This window comes from Sylvia atricapilla, chromosome 1 (genome assembly GCF_009819655.1).
Source record: "Sylvia atricapilla isolate bSylAtr1 chromosome 1, bSylAtr1.pri, whole genome shotgun sequence".
NCBI classification, from domain to species: domain Eukaryota; kingdom Metazoa; phylum Chordata; class Aves; order Passeriformes; family Sylviidae; genus Sylvia; species Sylvia atricapilla.
This window is the reverse complement of record NC_089140.1, coordinates 82,347,989-82,367,761: the sequence shown is the minus strand read 5'-3', so window position 1 is coordinate 82,367,761 and position 19,773 is coordinate 82,347,989. Positions and strand designations below refer to the sequence as shown.

Below are 19,773 nucleotides of genomic sequence, written 5' to 3'. Positions count from 1 at the left end.
TGTTTTCCTCCAGCCTGGGTGAAGGCATGACAGACTTTGAAAGCAAGCCTTAAAGCTCATGCCTTGCCTCAACCTTTCTTATGAGCTGGAGAGGCTCTCAAGGTGCTGGGCTTTCTTCTCTCTTATCTGTAGGTGTCAGAATGCATGAGAGAGAATGCATGAGAGAGAATGAGTATATTCCTATTAAGCCTTCCAGAGGCACTAACATAAACAAGAACAGCGGTCTACACGTGCAGATATACTTCTCTCATCTGTGGAACCAGACCAGAGATGTCAAGTGTAGAAATCCCTCTTCTGGAAGAATTCCCTATATAAAGAGAAATCAGTTATCAAATAATATGTCCATAGTTTATCACCATCTCCCCCTTTTTGCTCAGCTGTTTAAGCCTTACTGAAATACAAGAAAAAAAAAAACAAGAGAACAAAGCTCATAGAGTTTAAAAAAATGTTATAAAAACTCATAGATAAAATTCTTGTTCTTCAAAACGCATTTCAAAAGATATGGAGAGAGAGTCCTTAGTCTCAAGTCTTTGAGAGACCATTGGAAGACAGTACTGTTTGTAGATGTGAGGTTAAGAATCCCTAAAGCAAATCTCTCCTGAAATACCTTATTTTTAAGGCTTGATAAACATACGCAGAGCTATAGAATTGCATGTGCAAGAATAACAGTAGTTCCTGCTGGAACTATGCACTATGCTTATCTCCATGGCAGCCAAGCAATTAAGAAAAGAATAAGCAAACATCTACTTCTGCACATTTCTTTCCCCCAGCCCTCTTCCTGATTTTCTGTTGTTTGCCAGCATTATGTATTATGATGTTTGACTCAGAAATGTCAAGGTTAAAAAAGTCATGTTACTGAACAGGGCAAAACATTTTGTATCCAGCCCTTCAAAGTTCTGTTCCTGCTGAAGATAGTCAGCCTGATCCTGTCCCACCTGGAATGAGGAGGGACTGAAGAATGAGTGTTGTTACTGGGTATCAGCTATCAGCTCTTCCCAGAAGCAGCTCTGCCAAGTCTTCCATTTCACATTGGCAATTCATAGGCCCCCAGCCCTAATCTCCTTTCCCTCATCACTGAGGGATGTCTACATCCTGTTCTGTCCTGTTGTTGGCACTGTGAATCCTAGTGACCCATGTCCCTTTCTCTGGTCACTGACACAGACTTCTCCACACAAGCACAGGCTTGAGAGTGTGACTGCACAGGAAAAGTACAGTAAAGAATAGGATATTGGAAGATCAGAAAAACTGCAGTTGATGCAGGACTTGATAAGACAGTCATCAACCAGCAGCTTGCTTATACATGGCTGTCTTCATCTATCCACACTTTTCTCCACTTTGCCACGTTTGTAATTCCTGCTGCCCACTTTGATCCATCTCTTTTCCCACACCTTTGCCTCCTCCCAAATAAAAAGCTGTAGTTACATTTTCCCCATTGGTTCCAGTTTTGCTACATCCATAATTACATTTAGCATTTCTGATACCTTTAGTTGTCACATCTCAGCCTCGCATGATACAGAACCCTTAAGGTTGGATAAGACCTCTAAGATCATCCACTTTCACTGTTAACCCAGCACCACCAAGGCCACCTCTAAACCATGTCCCCAAGTGCCACATTTGTACATTTTTTAAATACCTTCATGGACAGTGACTCTACCACTTCCCTGGGCAGCCTGTTCCAATGCTTTCGGTGAAGAAGTTTTCCCAAAGCTCTACACAGTTAATTGATATGGTAACCTGGACACTGTGGGTTTTTTCCCAAGATTGCCCTCCCGTTCTCTTACAGTTACCTGGGAATCTTGTTCTTCTCTCACACAGTTCCCCATAACCAGCTGTGAAATCTAGGCACTTTTCATGGTGTTACACTGTAATGTTTGCCAGCTGCTCACTCTACTGTTTGTTATGTTTGGCAGTTTCTGTTGTTTTTTCCCCTATTTTCTCATGCTCTGTTCCATTACCTAAGCCTCATCATGGGGCCTAATCATATCCATAATGTGTTTATGGAGAGGGAAAAGTTATCCATATTGTGTCCTGGCGCAGAAATCACAGAAAAATACAGATAACTTGTCCCCTAGATGGAATCACAGAAAACGTGATTGGAAAGGATTTCTGGAAGTCGTCCAGGTGAGTCTTGAGAATTGCCAAGGGAGGAAATTCACCACCTCTTTGGTCAACCTGTTTCAGTGCTTAACTACTCTCACCATGGAAGAATTCCTTCCTTATGTGTCACTGGCATTTCTATTGCTCTGCCTTGTTGCTGGAAAATTTTCCTCTTGTCATTTCACTGCACATATCTGATCCAAGTCTGGTGCAAAGTTTTCTTTAACAGCATTAAAGGAAATCTTGTTCCCCTATCCTATGGCATCCACATTTCTGCTTATCCGAGTCACATCAGCAACATGTGCGGTTCAGGACAAAGAAGAGGTTTTAAAAAAATCAATTACATTTAACCAAATTACTTAATGAAAACAAAGGTCAACCTTTCCTCATAAATAGTTCAAAGCCCATAGAGATGTTATGAAATAAATCACAGTTTTCAATTCTGTAGAATCACTTCCCCTAAATCAAGACTACCTCTTGTACAGAGAGAAAAGGAAGGAGAGAGTCTTGAGTTTATAGCAGAAGAGGCAGGGAAGCTGTTCCAAAGCTTTTAATGAAAGGAAAAATTCTGTCAGAAATTCAGAAAAAGAACTCTATACCTGGCTAAGGATGTTAGTATTGTCTGAGTTGCTAAGCAACTACATAAGTTATTAATTTCAACTTTAAGTAAATTCTGTTATTTCAAGAATTAATTACATCTAATTTGTATTATTTAGAAGGAACCAAAGTGACTTTGTAGTGATAGAGTACTTCTCAGTCTTTCACTTTACAGCAGCCTGCAACTAATATATAACATTCATACGCTGGTTAAAAAATATAAAATTCTTAATCCAAATGCAGATACCCAGCTAGAATCAGCCTTCTTTCCTCAGTTTTTCCTCTTTCCTTAAGATGTCTTAATGTCACCAAACCTGAAGCTGATCTCTACCACTCAAGTCCTTGTATATTTGTATCTGCATCTCTGTCAGTTTATGGCAGAAAGATGTATTATAGTAATCAGTGTTCTGCTGAAGGTACAGCATCTTTTCTGATGCTTATAAGATTTATGAACTAAAATAAGCCTTGGTCAGCATAGATGTTAACTATTTCAGAAAATGCTGTTGAAATCATCCCAGAGTACTTTTTTGCTGTTGTTCTTTTTTGTTTGTTTGTTTTTTTCTTTGTTTGTTTTTTGGGGGTTGTTGTTGTTGTTGTTGTTGTTTGGGGGTTTTGTGTGTGTGTGTCTGTGTCTGTGTTGAAATAGGTGCCAAAGCATAGTCAGACATTTTGGTTGTTGTACCATCTCAAGGTAAAAAAAAAAATCAGTGACACAAAAAAAGAGAAAGCCACACAGAATAGGATGGGGAATCACTGAAAAGAAGATCAGCAGCTTAATACATTTGCAGATGTAAATATTTAAATTATGACCTTTTGTAATTTGTACCATGCAACAAATTCATACTACATACTTAGAAGTAATACATAGATCATTGCATAATTTCTCATCAGTTAGAACGATTCTGCTTTTGTCTGTACCATGAATATGATGGGCCAAATTATTATTGTCACCTAGTGAAAGCTGGGGAGGTTTTACAGATCTCAACAGACCAATTTACACTGGTCAAGCACCTTTTTACTCCTGTCTTGGCAGTTCCTTATTGTTGTTTGGAGAAGGAAGGTAATTTCACATTTGCAGTCTATCTAGGAACTTGTTTATTTTCAAATAAGGAAAAGTTTCTTCTGGGTGCTATTTGAGGGTGAACAATAGCCTCAGAGCTTAATTCAAAAAGCAGCTCTTAAGCACACAGTTGCATAATGAATATTTATCTGGCTGCATGCAAAAGCTCTGAAAATCTTGGCTCCACTGTTCTCCTTCTGCATGAGACCCCCTTTTGTTGGGAAAACGCTGCCATCGCAACCAAGGGCAGCAGAAGGCGAGGAGGCTGGCAGGCAGGGAGAGAAAGCAGGTTGGGTTTTCAGGCTAATTACAAGGTTTTGTGTTCTGGGTCACCTTGTAAATGAGATATGATGCTCAGAAAGCTGCAGCCAAAGCTGCTCGGCAGAAAGTGGAGCAAACGCACAAAGGTTCTGCTGGTGTTTAGCCTTTCTTGAACACAACCTGCAATTTTCATGGTAAGCAATTACAATGGCTCTAGAAAATTGGTTCCTAGGGCATCTTGCTAAATAGACAAAAGTTGTTTTTATATGCCGGGCTGTAAAACCATTCACTCTGGGTCTGGTGAGTGATCTGTATCAACAGACTTCTCCCCTCAGAATTCTTTTGACACACTTGCTAAAATGCATTAAAATTAATTTTAACACAGCCTCAACGAAACAGATTTGAGCAGCTTTGCAAGCTAATGCTGCTTCAAAACATTTTGTCATATTGATCAGTTTAGCACTCCTTCAGTTTAAGGCTGGCATGATTTCTGATTATCTGTACTGCACATGTAAAACATTTCTAGGCTATCTGAGGAAAAGATCTGAAGGCAGCTAGAGCCTGGTTCCTACATCTCCTGTGCCTGTGGCCTGTGCTTATGTTGTTCATTCACCTCATAATTCTTCAGCTTGAACCACACTTGCCACAGGAATATTGTGAAAATTAGTATTTGCACTGCTCTTCGGGGATGCCTCGCCCTCACTCCTGCTGTTTTCTGGATGACAGTGGGCTGGTGTTTTATTTACACAGTGGGGTTCTGGTCTGAAACGCTGCTTAATAAATGAGCACCAAAAACACTTTTACTCTTAAAAAACCATACAGGGTGTATATATGTTAGATCATACCAGGGCTGATTCCTGATACAGGTTGTAGATGCTGTGGGGATGTGAAATTGCAGACAGGATTGCAAGAGCACTTTGGGAGCCCCTCCAGTAATTGCAGCCTAATGCACCTGCACACTGCACCTCAGCTTTAACTGGGCAGCTCTGCAAGGAGGGGACGTTGCTGCTGAGTATTTGCAGCTCTGGAGCTGTTTAAAAGCTATATAGATGTGGCACTTAGGATATGGTTTACTGTTGGACTTGGTAGTGCTGGGTTAATGGTTAGACTCAATGGTCTTAAAGGCCTTTTCCAACCTAAACAAATCTATGATAGTGTTTACCTGAGATGATGAGGACATCAGGATGGACCTCTGTCCTTCACTATTCCCAGTCTGACTCTCACAGACTATTCTCAGCACACCATTAACAAGATTTATTCTCTTACAGTTTTGGCTTTGTTCCTGTCAGCCTTGAGCAACATGGATAAGTCACTTCCAGAGAGAAAAACAAGGGATACAATGAGTCATCACTTCAATAGCTCAGATCAGGCACGTAACTGCTAGAGCTTGCTCATAAATTTGCAGGTCACAAGGTTTAGTTTACATCAGAGCCATCATGTCTAAGACCTGCTTTTGGATTCTGCCTGTTTTTCAGTGAAATATTTTAGCCTAGCTCAACTTTCATAACTAAGTCAAAGAATGCCTGAATGAAACCTTATGTTCTCCAATATTAAGAATTTTTCTGGAATGTAGTAGGGCTGGTAAGATGATTTTGTCTATTCTAGCCTTATACATAAGCATTTTATTAAGTTCTTTATCTTCTTTTGAATTCTCTGGGGTTAATATTTACAGTCACTCTGGTTTTGCAATTTTTTATCTGTGTTGCAGTAATACTAAAGGTTGCTGTTGTATAAGAGTTTCAACTGTATAAAAAAATCCAGTCAATTTTGCATATCCTCTGTGCAACAATAGGGCAGCATCTTTCTTTAAAATGCGTCAGTCCTTTGAAATTAGGAAGCAATTTGTTGGTCAGCGCATCTAAACACTAAAGATGCAGTAAATCGATCCCTGCCCTCAGGTCCCCCAGTTCCACAGTTACTGCAAAAGATGCAAAATTCAACAAGATTTTTATTCCAGTGAAGAGCCAGTTCAAACCAATTGAAGAATGGGAGAATAGTGTCAATTCCTCAGACAAATCTAAATCTTTCATCCTGCCCTTACTGGGGTTGCTTCAGGACTGTTGCAAAGACAACTACTATAAAAATGGATCAGAATAGCCTTTTGCTTCATCATTACATCTCCCCAAATACTGCTGCCTCTGCAGTACTTTTTTCTGTTTCTATGCCCAGGAGATAAATCAGCTTCAATAATTTGCAGCAATTTATAATTATTGATGAGTCTTCAGGTTGCCTTCTTTGAAGGGAATACATATCCCAGTAACCACGAATTTGATTATTAGGACCCACTTCAACCCCCTCTTTTTCTACTATCAACTGGACAAAATTGTGTGGAAATTGTTCTGCAGTTTTCTAGCTCTGCAGTTTACCAGATCACTTAGAGAAAACAGACCAGCAAAATTGCTATAATTACTTTCAATTTTTAATAGCTCTCTTGTGCTGTGGCTTTAATCTGTATGAAATTGCTAAAGCACTGAGTAAATAAAGCAGCTGTTACAGCTCATGGAGCTCCAATATGGCCACGGTTTCCTGAAGAATGTTCAATACTACTACACAAAGTACATATAGTCACTTAGATAAAAATATAAGTCAGTAGAGAATATAGAACTATAGTTAAAAAAAGGACCCCTAGATTCTTACATGAGAAAATGTCAGTACCGTATGACATGCACAGTGTGGTATGGAATGGTTAGAACCTGACAGATGCACAATTCCTGGTTGTGCAGGGCTGGATGACTGCATACTTGTACATTTAAATACCATTCTTATATCTGTTTACACATAATCACTAACATGCGTCTGTGGCTGTTTAAATGATTGTACAACTGCAGGCTATGATAGTTTGAACTTTTACATATTCATTTAAATGTGTCTGTGTTTACTTGACCAGCCCCAGAGTGCAGATAAGAAGATAAGAAAAGGAAATGCCAAAGCTGTGAGACAGAAATTCTTTTTTTCTGTACTTTTCAAAGGGCATCTGATGTAGTTCCCAGATGGCTTACAGGGGTGAGTTAACATGCTACAATATTAAAACTCGGTCTATTAAGCTGTTTTGAAATTAAACTCAATGTTATATCAGTGGCAAGAGGTCTTAGGCACAGCAAAATGGTTTTATGCTGGAGGATCTTTGGGCAAAGGAGGATGCCTCTACAACTCTCAGTTTAATATTTACTCTCAAAAAGCACAGGTACCTGATCCAACAAATGTGGCTAAGATCCTTTACCTTTGCCATCATTTAGAAAAGAGGAGTTCTAAACATTCTATCAATGTTGACAAATCCTCTGAAAAAAATACCGGAGGGTTTTATACGTGAACTGAAATTGACATATACTTTATGCAAATGTTTGCTTAAAAGCTGTGTACATTGCCTTAAATGGCATGGTTCTGGATAAATACAGTGTGCGCAGTTATCTTTGTAGGTCAGGAATCTGACTTGCCAACTACATTTGTAATCCTGAAATGATAAGGAAGAACACTTCAATCATCGAGGAACAGCAAAAGCAAGATTATATATTAAGGAAAGTATGTATTAGAAAAAAGCTAACACAGCTTTTGGCGCAGGGAAGGCTTTACGTAGATACAGGGAGGGCTGTTGGAGCTCCCTAAAAGCGTGTGTGAGCGTTGGACATCAAAGATGCATAGACAGACTCTGGATTCCTGGTGGTCCTTCAACAAGATACATCATAAAGAATCTTAGAGCATCTCTCAGGATTTAAAAAGTCAGAAGTGAATATTGGAAACAGTTCAGAGAAGAGTGGCAAGTATGATCTGAAGCACACAAAGGCTTCTGTACGAGGAAGAGCTAAACAGAGTAGCCTGAAGCCTGGAAAAAATATGATTTGGAAGGGAATATTGCAGTATTCTATACAACCGCAAGTGAAGAGGAAAGGAGACGTGTTCTCCATACATCTTCCAATACAAGCACTAAGAATTAAATTAGTGGATGACTAAATCAAAACAAATTAATATGAACTGTGGAACTCCTTGCTCTGAGATTTTGTAGATGTTGCAGCTTAAAGGCATTTAGAAGGCAGTCCAAGAAATTCATGGAGGAAAAAAACTGAGACTTATAAAGCACAAAGGTAATATACATCAAGATGATCTCACAGAATCATAGAATTGTTAAGGCTGGAAAAGAGCCTCGAGATCATTGATCCCAACCATTAACCCAGCACGGCCAAGTTCACCACTAAACCACGTCCCCAAGTGCTGCACCTACGCATCCTGTATCAGTGGAGACTGGGAAAGCATAGCCAGTTAGTTGTGTACTGCTACATTGTTCTGAGGCACAATTTTGTTTGCCTGTAAATCCTCCCTTCAGGTGCCTGTGATCTTTCCTTAGGCTGTTTGTGCTCCTCAAATAATGATAAAAGGTAACAGCAACATTTGCACGGCAAGCTTTGTAACTGATTCTATGATAGATTTTGGAGCCAAAAAGAAGAGAGAAAAAAAGAGGTTTATTAATGAATTCCTTTCTTTTGCTTTCACCACGATCTCAGTGAGTTCCAACACAGACTCCTAAGGGTTCTTTCCCCTCCACTCAATCTAAGATGCCTCCACTCAGCCTCTAAGCTGAGCAGCAGGTTTGATTTTTCTTGGAATCGTAATGCTCTGCAACCCTGAGTATCAACCTCTAGAAACGACAGAGGTTACACGTACCCAGAGCAACTTTAGGAAGTCCATTTATATAAGAGCATAAAGTCTGTCCAAGTAAACAGTGTATCTGTGAAGTTGTGTGTATTCTGCAGTGTGCTACATAAACAGAGAAATTCTCAGGCCAGCTAAAATGCAATGTCACATAGTTTATGCCTAAGGTCTCTGAAAGAAGAAATGTTGATGGGTTTCTTTAACCATACTTCTCTTAAACAGGATTTGCTGCATCACTGAATCCATCTTTTGTTTTGTTGAGTAGCAGATGCCTATTCAGTTATTCATTTAAGTATTGTAACCTAATAAGTGATGACCGGAAATTATATTAAATAATCTTAGACTGAGTGACATCTGGTGTTTGATTAGAGATCTATTCAAAGCCACTTTATCTGCTGGAACTTCTTGGGTCTTATGCTTTGACCAAATCAGAGAAGGTCTCAAAAAAGTATAGGTCAAATGTAAAAAAATACCAGGTAATAGTCTATTATTGAGAAATGTAGTAATACTTTAAAACAAATAATAAGCTTGAGGATGGAATTTCTCATACATTTAAATGAAAATATCTTCATTTAGCAGTGTATTTCTAAGGTGATTAAGGGTAAAATATTTTCTCCACAAAAATGGGACCTAACAGTGATTTCAGAGAAAATGATAAGCTTCTCTTTGTTTACTGACAGGAACTGAAAGTCTCCATGATGGTACAGAATTGGCTTGGTATATGCTAATACATTTATATAGACTCGAGAATTTTGAATCCCTAGTAACACTCCAAATAAAAGTTTATGACTGTCAACAATTAACATGAACAGTAAATGCCTATTTTTTTTTTTTTGCTGCAGAAATGATACAAATATGACCCAAGTAAGTAATTAAGTAATGCAGCATGACACTAATTTGAATTATCTTTTCCCAGATTATATACAAAAGTAGCTTTGTCTTCCTTTGCGAAATATTTGGATAAATTTGTTTAATACAATTAAATTGCAAACAGCAAGTGAAGCAGAGTCTGGTCAGGTCTGTAGGAAAAGAAATTCTAAGTGCCATTCCTTAGCACATGAAGGGACTTCTCTTCCAGGAGAGGAGAAAGAATTGATTTGGAAATTTTCACACTGTTCTGAAAGATGTTTCTTTTTTTCTGTCTGCATTACATCTTTTTGAGACTAAATACAATCTAGTTCTCAGTATGAAATATGTCACAATACAGAAAATAGAGATTCCTGATTTAAGAGCATTACAAGAGCTGTTATAGAAGTATCCTTTAAAGTGTGCTCGCTTCTCCATTGCTTTAATTAAGAAAATATACAGAAGGATCTTAAGCATATGGAAGTAATTGAAATACATGCAGCAAGCACAGTTTTCTCAGAGCAGGGCAGATATTCGTGTCACCTTGACTCTCTGCTCTGCAGAGCTGGAAGGACATCTGGCACCTGCCCAGAAATGCTGCAGCTATTAATCATAGTAGAGTAAGAAATGACTTTGTGTTGAAATATGAGTATCCAGAAATACTCTTGGCAGGGATATTTCTCTGTTATAAACTTGCTGTTAAACTGAGTGTTTGGAACACTTATTACACATTTTTTAAGTCTTTGTTTATAGAACTCACCTTTATATATTTATTTAAAAATTTATTTAGCAAGGTTTCAGTAAAACTACAAGTTCAGTGAGTATTTCCTAACTGATCTAGTTAAAATCTCAAAGATCACTTATGGCAAAAAGAAGTGGACTGCACAGTTTATCTGCTCTATTTCTGTAATCAGAGAAGAGTGAGAGATGAGATTATAGAGTACCTGGGATAGCTGCTAGAATCACACAGTAAGCACTTTCAGTCACTTGGGAACTGCATTCATCAAAGGAAGCAATTTATAAACACATCACAATATGAAATATTTGGGAAATTGGCAAACCATTCCCACCACTTAGCAGTTAATCCAACTGAATTAGAAAGGTCAGTCACTGAATCCCAAACTGCTCTGCCTAGGATAACTTTTTTTGCCATCAAGAGACTCTCAGTCTTCTGAGAGTATTTTTATTGGTATGAGAGAAACAGATTGTCTTAGGCACACTGGTGATTCATCTTATGCTGAGAACTGGCTAACAATGACAGTACCTTGATCTGCATGAAAAAAAACCAAATTAACAAGAGCTATAGGTTGCATAAACCAACAGCTGAGCAGCATCCAACTCCTGTAGCAGCTATGTCTGTCCCTGTCAGACTGCACAGCTCTGCATTACTTGTTCTTCTCAAGGAGGCTTAAGTAAAAAATGTTTCAAGGACAGGGGAAGGCTGGGCCCCCAACGGCTTCTCCTTCCGGTAAAAAAAGGGACAGAGAGGATGCCAAGCCTTAAAAGGTGGCAGTAAAATCCTTAGCACCTTCTTGATCCATTTCTTTCTGTGCCTGAGCAGAAGAGTTTTACACTGACTTTGTTTATCTTAAATGGAGTATTGGAGCACACAGTCTATTTTAAACAACTGTGTACTGGGCAGCATTATGTAGCATGTTCTCATCTTACAATGTTTGTAATAAAGATAATTTTAAAAAAAAATAATTACCTGTAATGCATATTCCCTATTATTTTCAAAATCTTACCAATCTAACTAAAAATTCAAGGATGCACTTGAAACACGTATGCTTCTAACTTCCTTTTGAGATAACTAAAGGGCAACAAAAATCTATTTTAGAAGCTTTGCTCCCTGGCTGATGATGTTTTAATGTTATCCTTAAATAAAATTCCATCTCACCTCCAACCACACAATCCAGAAAAGAGAGCAGGAAAGAGGAAAGATCTAACAGTCTCCTTTACCAGATGCCTTGAAGGTCATCATCAAAGTAGACATCAGGATAGTTCAGCCCTGTGCTCCTTTTCAGAGAACCAATTAACAAATGAGAAAAAACAGGTTGGATTTTTCTGTTCTGTATGCAATTGGAAATGGAAAACACCATTGTTTCTAACAATCCTCATTCCACATTACAAACTCATACACAGTCATTCTGGCTACCTTTTCTTCTCTGAGACAAACATAATTTACAACAGTTACCTCTCTTCAATATCATGCTAAATATGGACAGTTGCAGCAATAGCATATTTTGCATCATTAGCCCAGAAACAGTTAATGAAGCAAGGATAAAATAATAGAAGGTATCAAAAAGTTGGAACAGAAGCTGAACATGAAACCTGATGATTTAACTAAGAGGTTTTTTATGGCTTGTTTCGTTTTTTAATTTATTTTTATTCCTAATGTATATACCCACCACCCAAAAAATGTTTTCCTAGATTCCATACAAAACACAGGCAGCTGAGACTTTGTGATGATGTGACCTAATGTTATTCCCTAACCCTCCATCTCCACCAACTATCCCAGTCACTTTTACCACAACCACCTAGATATCCAGGGAAAGCATGTGATCCATGCTTTGGGTGTAAATCATGTCTCTGAGCTAGAGAAGCCTCAAACCTTCTTATCAGCAGGTATGGATGTGTTATGGGGGTAGTCATCCTCACTGTGGCCAGCCTGGGGTACTTAATTTTCTAATGACAACAGCAAATCAATACACTCACAGAGCAGACATTTCACACATTTTCAGGGCCTCTGGGCTGTGGAACTGCTTATCCCTCATGGCTCTCTAACTCCAAGTTAATCCCAGGACAGAGGGTGATGGGATCCAACTGGAAGTGGGCAGGTTTAGGTGAGGTGTCAGGAAGAAATTCTTCACTGTGAGGGTGGTGAAACACTGGAATGGGCCCATATCTGGAAGCGATCAAGGCCAGGTTGGAGAGGGCTTTGAGCAGGCAGGGGAGTGGAAACTAAATAATCTTTAAGGTCCCTTCCAATGCAACCTAATCTGTGATTCTGTGAATCCATAAGATATAAACAGGACTTCCTGGAAGCAGCAGTTTTAGAGTCCTACTCCACTAAATCTGACACACAAGCTGGTGGCAGTGCTAGGTGACAGAATACCCAATATCCAGACCAGCATCTACAGGCCTCTTGCCTCCTAAATGTTCTCTCATCTGTCATTTAAATACAGCTTCCCCTGCCTGCTGTCAACAATTTTGCTCTTAAGCTCCTTTTCCAACTACATTATACACACACAAAAAATCCTCTTTACCCGTGTCCTATACACATCCCACCTGGCAGCCACAGGCCTTGCCCCAACAGCTCCCAGGGAGTCAGGGCAATCCACACCGAGCCAAACCCAGAGTGCCTTTTCCCCATCACTCTTCTCTTCCAAGTTCATACAGTAAAATTGTGAAGGTGAAAGTGATTAGAGGTGGAACAAATACAAGAAAAAGCAAGTGTGCAGGGCAGGGTAATATCAGGCACCAATTAGATTAACTTAGACTGGAAGGTAACAAATTTTAAAAGGAACACCTAATTTTCTGTTTTTGTTTTTCCTCTTGCTGTGTCAAAGTTTGGTGGTACTTGGCATCATGGATGGGCTCTGCTTCAGGCAGGTAACTGAGCACAGGCAGTGCTTCAGGTGTGCAAGCTGTGCCACCAGTAACTTCAAACATGCCTAAAATCCCTGTTCAGTCTTCAGTAGACTAGGCAGGCCTGCTATGGAGCACATGAATACAGTGCTGCTTTGGAGCTCCTGCCCAAAACCAGAAAAAAGTTAAAGTAATAAAATAAATTGCTGATACAAAAAGTCAAGATAGATCTGGGAGAATAAACATAAGCACAAAAAGCTCCAGCTTCACAAATATCCAAGACTAAAAGGGCTCCTCTTGCTCTCACTGCAAACTCAAATTTATCCCACAAATCTCCAACCCCTGGGTATCCTGTTCCATACTGGGGCTCCCTTATCTATCAACAGCTACAGATCCCACAGAGGAGCTCACAGCTAACCAAGACTTCAGGTGACAATTACTGATGCCCAGAATCTCCAGTTTCAGGTACTGAAATGGAAATTTTCATCATAAAACCAAAATACCAAGCTGAACCACCTACAGATGTAAATTTTTAAGAGCCAAGTTTTGATACACATTTTATTTCTATCAGTGTGGAACTGAGGAATATGCTTTTTTTTTTTTCCACAGTTTTCAGTTCCCACTCCAAAGAGAAGCATAGAAAAGAAAAATGTCATTATATAGATTTTTTTTCAAATTTTTATTCAACAACTTGCTTGCAGAAAATGAATAAACAAAAGCTTGCATTAAATACTGTACAAAATATTAAAGTCATAGAGGAGCTAGTCCCCAGGTATGCTCACTTTTTATATCCTCAGCCATCTGCACTGCAGCTCCCAGAACAAAACAAGATCTGAAGGTTTTCCTGGCTGCAACTAATTATGACACACGAGAACTGCAGCCCTTGACAGGCTCCTGCTCAGTAGAATTTGGCAAGACAAAAGCAGTCAACTGTTCGTACTGCAGTAAAAAACCAAAACCCTGAAGTTTACAAATGAAAAATAATCAAGTGTAATAAATGCATTTCTCTTAAAAAAAAAAACAAAACAACCAGATGAGCCCACAGTCCTGAGGCACACTTTTCAGAAGACAAAAAACCATGTTTTTCTGCTATGGAAATGCACTTAGTGGGAAATGCTCTGCATTGATGACCTGTAGGCAACTACATTTCTCAAACCCTTCAGGAAAGAAAAGCAGATTACCATACGAAGTTTCAACCACAATCACTGAGAAGAAGTCTTCAGAAAGATTCAGTAGCTTCAGACCAGAACCATGAACAATCTTTAAGCTCCTTTACAGTCACCACTGCCATTTTTAGTACAGTTGTCAGGAGAGCCTGGATTCCCTCTCTCCAATCAATGTTTTTATAAGGTGGTGTCAGTTCATGGGACATTTTTAGAGCCATCAAAGACCAACTTAAGGAGGAGGATCTTCTCCTCTAATAGCTTTGTACTTTGCCATATCTTCTGGGAACACCTTTGTCAGTTCTTGAATTAATAGGCTTTTAAATTTCTGGAAAGAGAAAAAAAAATCATCTGGACAATTTATTTAGATTTCATCAAGCAATGTTACCTGATGAACAGAAATGTTTGTACCCAACACATCTCTCAGTGAACTGAAGTACCCCAAAACCCCCAAACCCACACAAAGAAAGCTGTATTTACAAAATCCACAGAAAATGCCCACATGAAATCCACAAAGAATGCATCAGGCAAACTAAAATGTCCTTGAATTCCCAGAAATCCACTTGCACTTTCTCCTAAGAAATACAAAGCAGTTGGACCTCTCTAGTAAACTCTGGTGCACCAATATCTGCTTGACCTTATTAAGGAAAGCTGAATAAGGACATGTCCTCTTGATTTGATACAGAATCCACTCCACTTCCAAAAAGCAACTCACACCTGCTTTAAAGCATACAATTTCATAAGCACAGAGAAAACAAAAAGAAGCTGAGGACTTATGTCTACATTCTGCAGCACAACTTGTCATCCTCCACACTAAGTTCAGCCAAACAAAGAACATTCTCAGAACTCATTAAACTTCCTTTTCTAATTGTGTTTTTCTGCAGTAGTTCCAGGAGTTAAACAGTACCACAGAACGCTTAGGTTCATACTAAATGGAAGTACGAGTTCAGAAACCGCTAAACACTGGCCTACATTTTCACTAATTTTATGAAGATTACCTGATGATTATAGAGCATGTTTGACATTTTAGCCCTCTATTATTCATTCATCAATTCAACAAAATTACTTTTGTTTTGCTTATTTCTAAGTCTGCACACAACAAAATCACACACGCGCAAAAAAACTGAGTTAAATATCTCTACTGCTACATACAGCTTTAACCAATATAAAATCACAGCGAAAGCTGCATCCCCAGCTGTGAGATGAACTACAGGTTTCCTTTCCTGAAAAGGCTGCATCAGCATCAATTAAGATGCAGGGATGCAGAGCAATTCCTAAGACAAATCACATAATAACAGAAGTTAATAATTGCACAAGTGAAAAACACCCACATATTTGCAGAAAAGTAAAAACTTTGCAAATACATTATTGCATTATACTTCCATTAATTCTGGTTTACCTTCATAGTGTCAATTTTTCCTTTCACTTGCTCATTTTTAGCCAAAGCTCGCTCCAGACACTCTTTAGTGTAAAGCTGAGGGTTGCGGCCTTGATCTATGTATCTGAAAACAGAAACGACACGACTAAATGATCACATTCCCATTAGGATGCTCTCCAAGGTGCAGAATTACTCATCTTGCTGTCTTTTTCTTTCTACTGTTACCCAAAATGCGCATTTTAAAAACCACCACAGTTAAACTCATCCATTTCCAAAAGGCAGCTCAAGGACAAGGCCATGGCCAGCAAACCTCTGTTTCCAGAAAACGTGGAGAGCTTTGAACAAAGTACTAAAAGCACACGAAAATATAAACATATATATATATATACTTATCTACCAGCTCCTCACAGGCAATAAGGACAGATTCTCAAAGGAAGATGGTCCTTTTCCAATCAACTGAAAAGGCACTAAGCAGGAAGTGGCCCAGATGGGACATGGTGAGCATTATGCACATGAGAATATGGCACCCAGCAAATCAAGGATGAGGAGGGGCTGCACATACCACAGCAAAGAGGAAAAAATTCACACCCCTGTATCAGCAAACCTATGTGCAATTTTGTTCTGTAACACAATTCCTGGAAAAGGGAAACTCACTAGAGAGAACATTTAAGAGTCATCACAAATTTACAGCTGGAGTAAAAGCCCAATTGAAAAAAGCTGTGTACAGCCAGTAACACACTGGAGTGCAGCAGACCAGTAACATCTGGACTTAGAAGAAACACTAGTAAATTAACTTGTCATCTGTATCACAAAAGCTCTCTGGTACAGCTCTTCCTCTATGTTCATTTTTCTTTTGATGTTCCAGTTCTGCCAGACTGCCACTCCTGAAACTAAACTGACTTACGTTATTTTCACTTGAAACTTTAAATTCTGATCTTAATCTAGTGTAAAAGTCTATTTTAAAAAATGAAAGCTGACACACTAAATGGGTGTCCCTGCCCATGGCAGGGGTGTTAGAACCAGATATTCTTGAAGGCCCTTTCTAACCGTTCCCATTCTGCGATGTTATGAAAACACTAAATTGGGCAGAATTCGTGTTACTGTTATGAAAACACTAAATTGGGCAGAATTCGTGTTACTGCCTATACATCTAGAAGTAAAAAAAAAAAAATCTGAAAGGCCAGGCTGGACTGGGCTCTGAGCAACTTATCTAGTAGGTGGCATCTCTGCCCACGGTGGGAGCATTGGAACTAGATGAGCTTTAAGGTCCTTTCTGACTCAAAGCTCCCTGTGGTTCTATGAAGACAGGTGTGTATTTTATCACTCCTCCTACCTTTCTGCCTCCTCACAGGCAGAAGGTACTTCTGACCTCCTCCTGCCACGTTTTCATGAGGCATTCAGAAGAACCGCGTTTGAGACAAGCAGCCCTCACTCAAAATACCCACACTACCTCGTTTCACCGACTGCAGCACCTGCCCTTCCAGGCACACACAGACTTACTCAAAAACTTCCAAGGGCACGCTGATATCGTGAAGCTGCTGCCGGCATTTGTCGATATCCTGCAAGCCCGTCACCATGAAATTCCTGTTGGGAAGAAAAACCGGTCGGGTTTAGCCGATTTCGGGGTCGCTGCGCTGGCCCTGACAGTGGGTGCGAGGCCAGCGATACCCAGACAGGAAGAGAGCCCCGAGGCACCACCCTGGGCCTGCAGGAGGAAAAGGCCCCGCAGCCCGGCCCGGCCCGCCCCCGACCAAAGCCCCTCACAATTTCTGATTGAGCCCCGTCTGGCTGCTGGGCTGGAAGTCGCTGACGATGATGCCGAGCTGCCTGATGTTCTCCACGAACTTCTCCAGGTGCTCCTCCAGGGAGTCGAACTTCTCCGCCATCGCCGCCGCCTTCCCCGCGCCGCGCCACTTCCGCTCAGGGGCGCCTGCGCGGGAGGGAGGCGCGAGGCCGGGTGGCCACGCCCCCTGAATGGGGCACGCCCCCTCCTCACGGGCGGCGCCGCCCCGCCGCCGGCGCCCGAGGGGCAGCGGGACAGCGCCGGTTCAGGGAGCGCAGCGCAGCGCTGTGTGTCCGGTTTGTCCTGTGCCCGCGGCTCTGAGCCCTCCTCGGGCCTGTGCGAGAAACAGGATCGGTGACAGGCAGAGGTTCTTCTTCATAATAAACCCCACACTGGAATCAGTTGGGGAATAGCCAAGCGTAGAAACAGAATCGCAGAGCGGTTTGGGATGGAAAGGATCATCTACTTCTAGTTCTCTGCCATAGGCAGAGGAACCTCCGACTAGACCAGGTAGCTCAAAGTCCCTTCCAACCCGGGCTTGAACGCCGTCAGAGATGGGGCATCCACAGCTTCTCTGGGCAGCCTATTCCAGTGCCTCACTACCCTCACGGTAATCAGTAAACTTTATTCCTAGTATCCAATCTAAATGCATCCTCTCTCAGCTTGAGCCCATTACTTCTATCATGAATTGGTCTATATTAAACAATCCAACTATCTGTCGTCCCTGCGGGATGGTTGTCTGACATGCTTAGACCCCCACGGCACATCACAAAAACTGTGTTTTACAAGCAGCTGATTTCCAGTATGTCTGTTTTGGGTTAAATCTGAGCAGATCAGTCCAGTAACGTCAGGAGATAACTCATCCAGCTCTGGAGGCCCCAGCACAGGAAGGATGTGGACCTTTGGAGTCCAGAGGAGGCCACCAGATTGATCAAGAGGGATGGAGCACCTCTTCTGTGAGGAAAGGCTGAGAGACTTGAGATTGTTCAGCCTAGAAAAGAGAAGGGGGGACCTAATTACCACCTTCCAGTACTTGTGGGGTGTCTGCCAAAAAGATGGAGGAGGACTTTTTACAAGAGCATGCAGAGACAGGACAAGGGGGAATGGCTTCAAACTGAAAGCCAGTAGAACTAGATTAGATATTAGAAATAAATTCTTTACTGTGGGCATAGTGAGGCACTGGAAGAGGTTTCCCAGAGAAGCTCTGTATTTCCCATCCCCGGAAGTGTTCAAGACCAGGCTGGATGGGACTCTGAGCAGCCTGGTCCAGCAGAAGGTGTCCCTGCCCACGACAGAGAGTTGTAACTGGATAATACCTTCCATCCCAAAATGGCATTGAATGTATTTTATACATTTTGTAGCTACAACTTGCAGCGATTTCTGCTCCACAATGAGCAATGAGAACCATTGAAATCTGCGATTCTTAGTTTCTTGGCTGTATCTTATTTTTGCATTTATTCATTAATGACAGTAACGCCATCAAATGGTTGGTTTCTATTCTGGGTTACGATGCTAGACCAGAAGCAGAAAGTTGGGGTTTTGCAAAATGTAAAGCACTGTTTGGGAGTTGAATTGAGTAGAATAGAATTGAATATGCTAACCTAAAATTAAAAAGCAAGCTTTTAAAAATAAAGAGCACTGAATACTAAGGAAGATATAGGACTGTGCAGATGTGAAAGTAAAAACTTATCGTAGGATGCAGAAAAGAATTTTTCAGTTCTAGGCCTTGACAAATATTGTCATCCTATGATAAAGTAATCATACTGCCATTGATCAGCAGTTGCTGACCATCCTGTATCTGTCGTTGGCAGAATGTTGTCTGGACACCAGAAGTCCCAGGATTATGAGATTTTAAGACAACTACTTTGCACATGAGAGATGTTGGTCTGAGGAAAGTAATAACTTTTTCTAATATTTGGAAGGAAGAATGTAGAACAGGGTGCACTTACTAAGTTAGATCTGAGCATGAGGAACAGGGCATCAAGTTTTGAAAGAACACTGTGAACACAAACAATTGTGTCAGATGTGGCTCTGCAGGCAAAAGAGACTGGAATTCAAAGAGAAAAGTTGCTTATGTCCCTCTTTGCATACAAGGAAATACATCCAGTGGAAGTACGGAGCAGAACCACTTGCTTTAAATTCAGAAACAAACAAGGGGTTTGAGGTATTCTTAAAGCTTCCTCTCCTTCCTGTTTGGATGAAAGCCTTTGGTTCTTGAAACTGAGCAAATATGACTTCTAGCTTGCTTGGGATAAATCCTATAGATGTCCATGATCACATCTAACTCAGGGAACATATTCAACAGAAGAAAATAATGTAAGTTTAGCATCAAATATAGAGATATCTAGTTCATTGT

At 40.4% G+C, this 19,773-nt stretch overlaps 1 protein-coding gene across 3 annotated transcripts in view; it reads right to left on the bottom strand.

The window, feature by feature from the left end:
• Positions 1-17,592, bottom strand: part of MED10 (mediator complex subunit 10) — a 46,876-nt gene extending 29,284 nt beyond the window's left edge. The window contains exons 1-4 of one of the 3 annotated variants that reach the window (XM_066326763.1): positions 17,399-17,584; positions 17,135-17,218; positions 15,656-15,758; positions 13,638-14,584 (exon numbers count right to left, since the gene is read on the bottom strand). In XM_066326763.1, the coding sequence (XP_066182860.1) occupies positions 14,489-14,584; positions 15,656-15,758; positions 17,135-17,218; positions 17,399-17,520 (405 nt within the window). In that variant the 5' untranslated portion in view covers positions 17,521-17,584 and the 3' untranslated portion in view covers positions 13,638-14,488. Of the gene's footprint in view, positions 1-13,637; positions 14,585-15,655; positions 15,759-17,134; positions 17,219-17,398 lie in introns of those variants that run through there. The other 2 variants (XM_066326755.1, XM_066326771.1) reach the window with 2 other exon arrangements.
• Positions 17,593-19,773: the final 2,181 nt, after the last annotated feature.